The sequence below is a fragment of the Hipposideros armiger genome, unplaced genomic scaffold (genome assembly GCF_001890085.2).
Source record: "Hipposideros armiger isolate ML-2016 unplaced genomic scaffold, ASM189008v1 scaffold_391, whole genome shotgun sequence".
In the NCBI taxonomy this organism is placed as follows: domain Eukaryota; kingdom Metazoa; phylum Chordata; class Mammalia; order Chiroptera; family Hipposideridae; genus Hipposideros; species Hipposideros armiger.
The window spans coordinates 1,268,359-1,279,429 of record NW_017731741.1 but is presented as its reverse complement, the minus strand read 5'-3'; the positions used below and the strand labels follow the sequence as shown (position 1 = coordinate 1,279,429).

Below are 11,071 nucleotides of genomic sequence, written 5' to 3'. Positions count from 1 at the left end.
CTTGGACTTCCCGTCCTCCAGAAATGTGAAAAATAAATTTCTGTTGTTTATAAGCCACCGAGTCTCTGATATTTGTTATAGCAGCCCCAAAAGGCTATGACACTGACCTATTTTCTGTCCCAAGATACCTGAGGGATATGACATATCCCACAACCCATAATATCCTTCAATATCCCATATGTGAACAGTGATGGGACTACTTTTTAACTGGGAAGCGAGTAAGCATGGAATGCCCAGTGAGCATAATGTCAGGGTGGATGTGTGTGCACGTGTGTGTCTGAGTAAACAATGAGGGTAGGAGAAAAATAAGTAAGATTCCAGGATGGAAATTCATATCCCAGGTGATTCTGACAGGAAGCAAAAGTTCCTTTATAGGAACACTGGCATGGACTCTCACAGAATCACCATCAGTAAGTCAGGTCATCCCCTAAATTTATTGATATCGTTATAGAAACATCAACTGGAAAACTCACACCGGGAACACTGCCTATAACACCCTTTGGCACCCTATATATATGTCCTTGCAGGATGACTTTCAGAATTTAATAAGATGAAAAATTCCAATATTCTTCCACTTTCCCAGTTATGATAGCTCTAAAATGTACCCAGTTTTAGCTTGACTGACAGAAAGTTTAGAATTGTTGAATTTTCTATTTTTCTTCTTCTACTTTGCCTGGTTTTGAATCTTGTCCTCAACACCTATTACCTAAGCAGCTTTGGGTGAATTATTTAACTTCTCTATGCCTCAACCTCCTGCATCTATAAAGTGTGGTTGATAATACCTACCTTAGAGGGTTATTGTGAGAACTATTTGAGACAACACACGCAAAGAGCTTAGAACAGGGTCTGCTGCAAGAATCCCAGAATGATTAGCTATCAATAGCAATGTCTTTCTCATTCTGAAATATTTTCATGGTTTTAAAAGCCACCTCAGAATTTTTTTTAAAGAATTAAGTTATGGGGGGTGGTTCCAACACAGGGAAGATGGCGCCCTCCTGTAGGTTACACATGAGGCTCCACACAGGATAATGGAGGCTGTCCCTCCAGCCCTCGCCCTGAGGCCACACAACTCAGACTTTCCCTGTATGTCTCTGGTGCCTCTGGAGTTGCTGCCCCTCCAACGAAACCCAGGATCTAGGATATTCCCAGATACTACCTTCTGATAAGAAATTTTCAGATAATCAACAGAAATCAAGACTGAAAACACAAGAATCCAGTGTGTCTGAAGGTACTGTGCAGCTGGTAATCAATGATATGCTACAATGATCCTTCAGTGCCACCAAAACTACCCACCAAGATCAGTGATGACAACGTGCTCTTCACTTCCAAACAACTTAAATTGTTTCATAGTTCTATTTTGTGTTTTTATTAATTGGTTATCTTTCCTTTCTTACAGAATTATTAGATATTTCTAGAAATGGTGTTCCCTTATCTCCTTAATTGATTATGAATAAAACATATGAATAAAGATAGGGCTTTTTAAAAAATTAAGTAATAAAAATGTATGCCTGACTACAAGCCTCAATATAAATATGATATTCTCATCAGGAAATAAAACCACCCTACTGCACCATTTATTGTTGAGATAGATTCCACCTGGAGTATTTGTAGCTGCCATTCTTTAAGAAATATCCAAAATTAATGTAGTGATTTACTTGTTCTTCTGAACGTTGTTATCTGACCACACTCATGATATACCCTGCCACCCCCCAACTGGGTCCTCCCTCTTCTCACTGAATGGCACCTCCATCCATCCAGAAATCCAGGCCTTATTCTTGGTGTTTGTCGTCCCTCACAACCAATCAATCATCAGATTGCTTCTACTTCCTTCCTAAATCTCTCTTAAACCACTTACCCATCTACTTTCACTACCACAATCTCAACTGAGGCCACTTTTGTGCTTTGGGTGGGCAGTCCTGCTCAAGTTGCTTCTTAACCCAGTCCCTCTAACAGCTAAAGTGACATTTTAAAGGGTAAAACTGGTTGTCTCACATCACTGCATCACTGCATCAACAACTTATCATTTTTCTTAGGAAAAAGGAAATCTCCCAAGCCTTAAAACACAGTGCAGAAGGCTCTGCATGAGCTGACCCCTCTTGCCACCTGTCCCCCAGCCTCATCTCACCCCCCCCCCACCAGCTACACCAGGCTTCTCGCCAATTTTCCAACAGCCGTTTTTGCCTCAAGCACCTATACATGTGCTTCCCACGCTTCTTCACCCAGCCAAAGCTCACTCGCACTTCAGGTCTCTGCTTAAGCAGCATTCTCTCCCAGAAAGCCTTCCCTGTCAGCACCCTGAATCTTTCCAGCAGAGCAGCAGTAGAAATTTAGTAACTGTGTAATTTGGTTTTTTACTCTTGTCTCCTCAAAAAAACATAAGTGGGGACATCAGAGAAGGCAGGGTCTATGTCTTGATTGTTCACTGCTAGATACACAATAGAGTATACTGGCTTGCACATGAGTAGAATTTTTTTGAATTGTGGTAAAAAATACATAAAATGTACTATCTTAACCATTTTTTAAGTTTACTTCAGCAGTGCTAACAATATTCACATTGTTGTGCATCAGCTTCTGGAATTTTTTCATCTTGCAAACACTGAAACTCTATATACCCACTGAACAACACCTTCCCATTTCTCCCTTCCCTCGGTCCCTGGAAACCACCATTCTACTTTGTTTCCATGAGTTTGACTATGGATACCTCACATAAGCAGACTCATACAACACTTGTCTTTTTCTGACTGGCTTATTTCACTTAATTATGATGTCCTCTAGGTTTATCTATGTTATAGCCTGTGATAGGATTTTCTTTTTTAAGGCTCAGTAATAGCCTGTTCACATTTTCTATATCCAATGTCCATCAATGGACATTTGGGCTCCTTCCACCTCTTGGCCATTGTGAGTAATGCTGCAATGAACATGGGTGTGCATCTATCTTTTTGAGATCCTGCTTTCAAATTCTTTTGAATATATACCAGAAGTGAGACTGCTGGATCATACAGTAATTCCATTTTTAATTTTTTGAGTAACCTCTATACTGTTTTCCATAATAGCTGTGAAGCAGGATATGTGGCCTAGGAAATTGACCACCTCCTCCAGGGTTATATGGTCAGGTGCCTCACTGGTTACACAAGTAACAAGTGACTGTATCCAGTACCTGCAGCTGGAGAAAAACAAGAACTAGTTTCATCCAGTTAGACTGATCCCTATGACAGGGGCCTCACCTTAAGCTAATTAGAATATCATTATAACCTCATTTCCATTGTGGTTACTATGACTCTCATCATGCATGTGACACTATGACAGTACTGGAGGAACCAAATATGGAAGAAAAAGCGGGAAATGAAGGGTCCTACCCAGGGGGAGGAGATCAATGAACCACGTCAATGGGACATCATCAATTCTCACCCCTGGAGGGATAAAAACCCCTGATCGCGCTTCCTTGGGGCGACTTGTTCTCTGAGTGCATCTGCACTTTCTTCTCAAGTGTGCACTTTCATTTTCAACAAATCACTTTCGCTTCCCTGCATCTGTCTCACTCTTGAGTTGTTCTTTCTTGCACCAAGAGAAGAACCCGGTCACTGCTGCTCGGGGCTGAGCCCTCTCTTGGACATCCCTGTGAGCTCCGGCGACATCTCTACTATATTACATTCTCACCACCTGTATACAAGGGTTCCAGTTTCTGCACATCCTCATCAATACTTGTTACTTATTGTTTGTTTGTTTTTGTTTTTTTTTTAGTTGAGCCATCCTGCCACCTGTTGGCAGCTCAGTGGCTGCTCAGCTCAGGCCCGGACTCGAACCGCTATTGCTCAGAGCTCACACTCTTGAGCGAGCTCTTAACCAACTGAGCCACTCAGCCAGCCCTGTTTGCTTTTTTATAGTGGCCATCCTAATGGGTATGAAATGGCACACAGGTGATCTTTAATAAATATCTGTTAATGTCTAGATATACTAAGGCTACACAGATAAAAAGGTATGCTCTTTACCCTTAAGGAATTCCTAGATTAATGGGGAGAAAGACTGATACACAAAAAAGGCTTGTGCTAAATGTCTAGACAACAGATGGACGGAAATGTCAACTTTCCTTCAGTTGGGGCCAGAAGGTTGGTGGTGAGTGATCAAAGAAATCTCATAGAGTAGGATACTGAAGTTGGAGCTTAAGGAAAAGTAGTCATTCCAATACAAAAATGGGCAGGGCATTCCAAATGTAAAGAATAGTACGTTCAAGCAGATCTTGTATGGACCAGCAAGGCTCCTTTTAGGAGGGAAATTCGTGTGGATTAAATAGGGACCATATGTGAGAGGTTACTAAGAAATGAAGCTAAATAAATAGACTAAAGTCTCATGACAAAGAGTCTAGTAAACCACACTAAGAAGGTTAGACTGTATCCATTAAATGGTTTTAATCGAGGAAGTGCCAAAATCAGACATGCATCCTGAAAGCTCAATCTAGCAGCAGTGCAAAGAATGATCACAGGGGCCGGGGACACGGCAGTTTGTCCAGTTAGGGGGCTAATAAAATAGTCAAAGCAAGAGATGATAGGAGCCTAAACCAAAGCAAGAACTGTGGACAAAGAGAACCAGGAGAGTGATGTTAGCAGATGGAAAGGCAGACCTTCTTAACTGATAAACAATGAAAGGAGGTATAAGAATTGGAAGGAATCTATACCCACCTTCAGGGGACATATGAAACTTAAGGGGAAGATGACCAGTTTGCTTGTAGACAAGAGTGTAGTATCCAGCAGTCAAGTGAAATACATGAGTCTGAGCTTCAGATGAAAGCTATGGATTAGACTCATATCCTGGGAGTCATCAATCAAAACTAGTGAATCCTACCATCTGAATATCACTCTCCCTATGTAAATCTAATGTTCCAGAAATAGCAGATATCTAATATAGCATATCCTCTTTCTACTAACAGAACATGTTATTCTACATATTTTATAACATACTGGATGATCTCCCTTATTTATAAAGATTAAATGCTCCCATGGATGTACCAATACATAATCTCACTAAAAGTGGATAATAACCAATTTCCCTCACTTTCTCTTTTGCAGCTTTGAGGGCCAACAGAAAGGTGCATGACTGAAAACATTATCAAGACCACCTTATAATTAAAGTCTAAAAAGAGTTTATTTAGTCTAATGTCTAATATGTTATTACTTCTGAAAGAAGTATTCTAAACAGAGTTCTAATAAGAATACTCACATACTATTCAGCAGACAGGCATGCATTTAATTGTCTTTACTTTAAATGTGGAACTAAAAACTACAAATTAGGTATCAGGGATATAACACTAACCAAGTTGAGAAAATTTAGTTCATATATAATTATTGCCTTTAGTACCCTGATTTCATTACCAGGACACATAAATACAAACAATGATGGCATGTGAGCAAATAACAAAATGTACAGCCTATGTTCATCTACTGACTGTTGTGGTCTGTGATGCGAATATTGGATGCTGGAAAGGAACTCCTTTCACTGTGACCAAGTGCTCTGCACATCCTCAGACAGAATGATCACAGTGAGTCTGCTCACAGCCACAGTCTAACACTTAAAAGGTCTTCCCTTCAGGTGCAGCCCTGGACCAAACGTGCACTCTTCTTTACTCAGTAGCTTCTCCACCAGACTCAAGTCCTCAGCCTCAGAAAGTGACACAGAAGAGGAAAAAGTCCTTTCTTGACAATAAGGAAAGTGCTACAGGTTGAATGTTCGAATCCCCCCACCCCTAATTCATATGGTGAAATCTAATCCCCAATGTAAGAGTACTGGAGGTGGGGCCTTTGGGGGTGACTAGGTCATGAGGGTGGAACCCTTATGAATGGGATTAGTGCCCTTATAAAAGAGGCTTCAGAGAGCTCCTTGCCCCACTCACCACGTGAGGACACAGCAAGAAAGAAGGCACTGTCTATGAGCCAGGAAGTGGACCCTCACCAGACACTGAATATGCTGGTACCTTGATCTTAGATGTCCCAGCCTCCTGAGCTATATATGAGAAATACACGTCTGTTCTTTATAAACCATCAGTGTACAGGGTACTTTGTTAGAAAAGCCCAAACTGACTAAGACAGAACGTTAAGGATAAGTCTGGGTTCATTGCTAGAACTGGTTAATGTTTCTCTCTTTAATTCACCTATGAAAGTGAAAAACCCTGAAATTCCCTCTAATTAGCATTCAAGTATTAGAGCACTCTGATGCTCCTACTTAGTGTCTTGAGAACTTCCTGGGGCAGAAACAATCTCAACACATTCCTGATGGCAGGTAGCTCTCCACAGGGTACTTGCTGGCCGGTCAAATCTACCCCGAGTGTGGCTGGACCACAATCCCCTTTTGTTCCCAATAACCCAACAGGGCAAGCAGCTCCTCACCCCACATGGCCACCAAATCTATTCAGCGAGGCAAACATTCTCTCTCGAAACTCCAGACAAGCACACACGGGCACCCTTGCCATTCCTTTCAAACACCTCCTTCCCTGCTTTTCAGCCATGCTTAACGCCTACCGTACAGGTGAATGCAAGAACTAAAACTTCAACCTTAAATTTTTTAAATCAGTTATTTCAGTCTCTAATAATTAACATAGAATAAGACATTCCATTCTGTCCTTTTATAATGTGAAAAAGCAAACATGTACACAACAGCAAAAAGTTATGATTCTCTCTACACAAGCTTTCAATATTTACCAAATTTCCACAATGAATATAAAACGTAATAAAATGTAAAACATTATTTTAAAGCAAATTTTGCGCTAATTAAAAAAAATACAGCATTTTCTAAGAAGATATAAACTTGAAATAACTTCACTTACCTTCTGCTCAGGGCTTTCCTGAAATAAAAGTCCAAAGTAGTCCTTCTCCAAGAGGTTCAGATGCTCACACACTTCATCAAATAACACTTGTCCCTTAGCACGTTTCTGAAAGAAAAGAAATATCACCTTTACTTTTCAAGCACTTAAATGATCCATGAGTACTGTAAATACAGAGCAGCCTATCAGATAACAGTATTTAGCTTAAACCAATATAAAATATTTGTTTTCCAATCTCTTAATACAAAAGTTATTAATAACTTTTTACTTTAGATTCCCCCCTACCCATAAAATGCATACAACAAGTGCATGATGGGACAGATGCTCTGTTTTACTGCTGCTCTATGTAAATATAAAAAGCACTAAAAAGTAAAATGCTAGGAGTTCATTTATTTTTAAAACAATACAAAAATATGTCCGAACTACCTCCCTCAACTCCTCAAGGTGGCTCATGTCATATCTACAAGGAAAATCATTTAGCCTTATTCTTCACTGTACCCTAACATGATTGATTCCATCAGCACTTACGTCTGATTTTTGTTCTGTGTGTGATATCTGTAGAACAGAAAAAAAAATTTCAATATAAGCTACAGTTTTTCTCAAGAATGATATGGCATATACTCTTTAGAACAAATTTTAAAAATACAAGGTAATGGAACTGGGACAATAAATCAGCTGCCTCTAAGGATTTAACATGTTTGCCTCAGTTTGATGAGTTTTGTTTTTTAATTAAAGAAGTTGCTATCAATAGAGATGTGAAAGCCTTTGACAATCATGGAAGAAAAGCTCCGTCTAATCAATGGCAAAACATAAAGTGGTAGCTCATTTCCAATTAAGATGCACACCGCTGGGAATGCCCAACTGCAAGGCCAGGGCATACACATGCCTCCATCCCCTGCACGGATACAAGCAACCGCTGGACTGCAAGTGAAAAATGAACAAGCCATCAGACGTTTCCATCCTCCACCTGGATGCCCTCACACTATCAAAATGTATACTTGTTAGTTCATCCAGTGTGTGAAAATTAATGTTTCCCACACATCTTTAAAAACTGAGTAGACATAAAAGACATTTTACTTTCAAATAAGTACAACCATGATAAGGGATATGAAAAGATAGTCTTCACAGAAACTCAATTCATGAGGTTGTTTCTCTCCTCTAACCTTTTCTTCCTCTTTCTGGGAGCAAAAGTAAGAAATTCATGCTTAAAAGACTTGCAAAGGAGAATCAGAACTTTTATTAAACGTTTTATAGTAACATTTCTTTTAAAAAAATGGAATTACGTCTAACAGTAAAGGGAAGAGAAAGAAAGCTGCACAGATTACATTATTTCATCCTAATAAGCAATCCATATCCATATCACTACATATCCAGAAATTTAAATTACCACGTACATTTGAGATAAGTGAATCAACTAAAAAAACTATACGTAACATACTTACTTTAAATGAGGTGACACTGAACCCACTCAGGCTCATAGTGACTGACTATAGCTCTAATTTCAGTACCTGCTTTCTTATCTAAGGCAACAAAGAGCAAACTATTATAGATCCTGCCGCAGCTATCACCCACTATCTATTTATAGTGAGGTATAAATTAGAAAAAAAATTTTATCTACTATGAAGGTTTATCTTTTTATCTAGAAAGACACTAAAAACTCAATGGAAGTATATATAAAACTTGATCTTTTAATCAGACATATTTCTCAAAATTATCATGTCTATGACACCTCTGGCTATAAATGACAACTAATTTCAAATTAACTACTGAAACTAAGTAGCTGCAGACATCATGAAGAAATCAGACCATCAAAAGGAGGTTCATACTATTTTATTTGGTTATAATGCCATTGGATATTAGGGTAAAAAAGATATATAAGACAACTTGTCAATATGTATCCCAGTTGAAAGAGAAAACACATTCCAATATTGGTGCAAAGTCAATTTTTATTAATAAATCATACTTTCTCACTGGTTTCCATTTCAAATATAGAAACATGCTCTCATGGACAATATTCCGCTCAAAGAGTAAGAGGGAAACAGCCACGAAACTCACCACCACAATCTGGTGTTGGTGTGCGAGCAGCATCAAGGGGCATCAGCATGGGGCTGGAGTCAGACCCAGTTCCTCCCTCATACAACATTTTGTAAGCACTTTACTATTACTAGACAAGGTGACAATGGCTAAACCACTTAGTCTCCTTAGAGTCAAGGGTCAAGTGAGATCACAGCTACCTCACGGCTCACTGTGAGGGTTAAATTAACCCAGTGAGACAGTGTATGTCCAAGTGCCAAACCAAGTGCTGTACTCAATCACAGCTGAATTCCATTCCCAACTGTTCTTTCGCTAGCTCACAACTAAAAAACACCAAAATTATCTTCTAGATGCTCAGATTGCTTCTCTACTATTCTCTCCTTCCCTCTCCAGGAAACAGATCCTTTAAATGCTTGATAAGATCTTAACCAAACACACATATTACTTAAGTTTCCATTCAGTATCTCCACCCTCAATGAACTCCAAGTCTGGCTGGAAAGACAAAAATGCAACAATACTATGAGGCATGTGCTGAAAGATGCATGTACAAAGTGCTATGGGAACAACAACAAGATGGATTGAGTAACTGTGTCAAAGAAAAATCATAGCTTCACCAAGAATGTGACATCTGCAATTAATCTTAAAGGAGGAAATTTTTTTTTTTTTTTTTTACAGCAGAGAGACAGCATATTCAAATAAACTTACTCTTTACTTTGGATGTTTATAGAGTCTGACAGCCATTTTCTATTCAAAAGATACTGGAGGATATAAAACAAAATAAGTAACCCATCCATAATGGACAAACCATGCAATACAACTAATAGATATATTGTCCCACTCTCTGATGACCGTGAAGGCTTACCAAGCCAAAAGGTTCAATACATACTGATCCAGTATCCAATATGTATTAGTTCCTATGGTAAAACACTGGGGAAACAACAATAAATAAGATATATATGGTGTCAGGAACTTTACATTCAACCGGCCAAGACAGAAAATAAAAGCAGGCACCCTCCCATACCAAAAAAGTCCTAATACTTTACCATTCTGGCCATAACTAGGCACGTGGGTCCAACTGATCCAAAGACAATTGACCAGTGGCCTATGAGATAGCCTGATACAAGAGCTCTACCAAAGGCAATGTCTTACTCTAGGGGTAATAAGATTAGCAGATACAAGGAGTTTAAATACAAAGCAGATATACACCCATACTTAGGTACATACACACACACACACACACACACACACACAGAATCATAGAGCAGAGTGGTGCCAATGAAGAGATAAGACAATGAGGAGACAATAAGCAAAGCCAAGCGTATCGGGAAACAGAGTTGTATTTGTCAAAATTTGTTCCATTGATCCCATTGGTCCCATGAGATGCTCCATATATAGTAATACTTTGGTTTGTGAGCATAATTCGTTCTGGAAACAAACTACTCATTTTGCAAGGTATCGCTCGTTTACCAAGTAAAAATGTATTGGAAATGTTTGCTCATCTTGCAGAACACTCGCAAACCAAGTTACTCGCAATCCAAGGTTTTACAGTATACACATACTCTTATCCGCAAACAGGGGAGTAGAGTGGGACCAAAAAAATTCTGCTTACTGTACATAATTACTAAGCATCAAAACTCCTATTTGCATAAGATACCCTGAGAAGTTCTATGATAAAAAAACCAACTTGTTTCCTGTCATCAACCTGATGTTTCTCAAAATTATTTGGCTAAAACCCCACTATCTTTTAAACACAAAACACCAACTTATTCCACAGTAGAATTATTGTTCAAATGATCATAGCTCAACAAATGAGGTGGAGAAGAATTACCATGACATGGCCTTCACACAGATTTGGGGACTGGCATTAACATTATATTTTTGATTCAAAAGTACCCAAAAAAAAATCAATTCAAACTGGTACAGGATTGGATGTGCCCAGCTGTCTGGCAGAAGCAAATGATTTCCACAAGCAAAATCCCAACAAATATAATAATTCAAACACACGAGGAAACCGGTTGTTATTATTGAGAGTTACACAAAGTATCAGAATCAGATCTTCAGAGACTATGAGTAATGGAAATTATGAAGTATAAAATACAAAACAAGTATGTTTTATCTGTTTAAAAAAATAAATGGGGGGGCCGGCCGAGTGGCGCGATGGTTAAGAACTGGCTTGGGACGCCAGAGGGCCCCGGTTCGGATCCCACATATGAGGGCCAGTGACAC

The 11,071-nt window shown here is 39.1% G+C and overlaps 1 protein-coding gene across 25 annotated transcripts in view; it reads right to left on the bottom strand.

Annotated features, from left to right (window-relative positions):
- EPB41L2 (erythrocyte membrane protein band 4.1 like 2) overlaps positions 1 to 11,071 on the bottom strand; it is a 210,049-nt gene that overhangs the window by 78,803 nt on the left and 120,175 nt on the right. For all 25 annotated transcript variants that reach the window (XM_019663475.1, XM_019663486.1, XM_019663469.1 and 22 more), the window contains exon 4: positions 6,815 to 6,919. In XM_019663475.1, the coding sequence (XP_019519020.1) occupies positions 6,815 to 6,919 (105 nt within the window). The remainder of the gene's footprint in view (positions 1 to 6,814; positions 6,920 to 11,071) is intronic.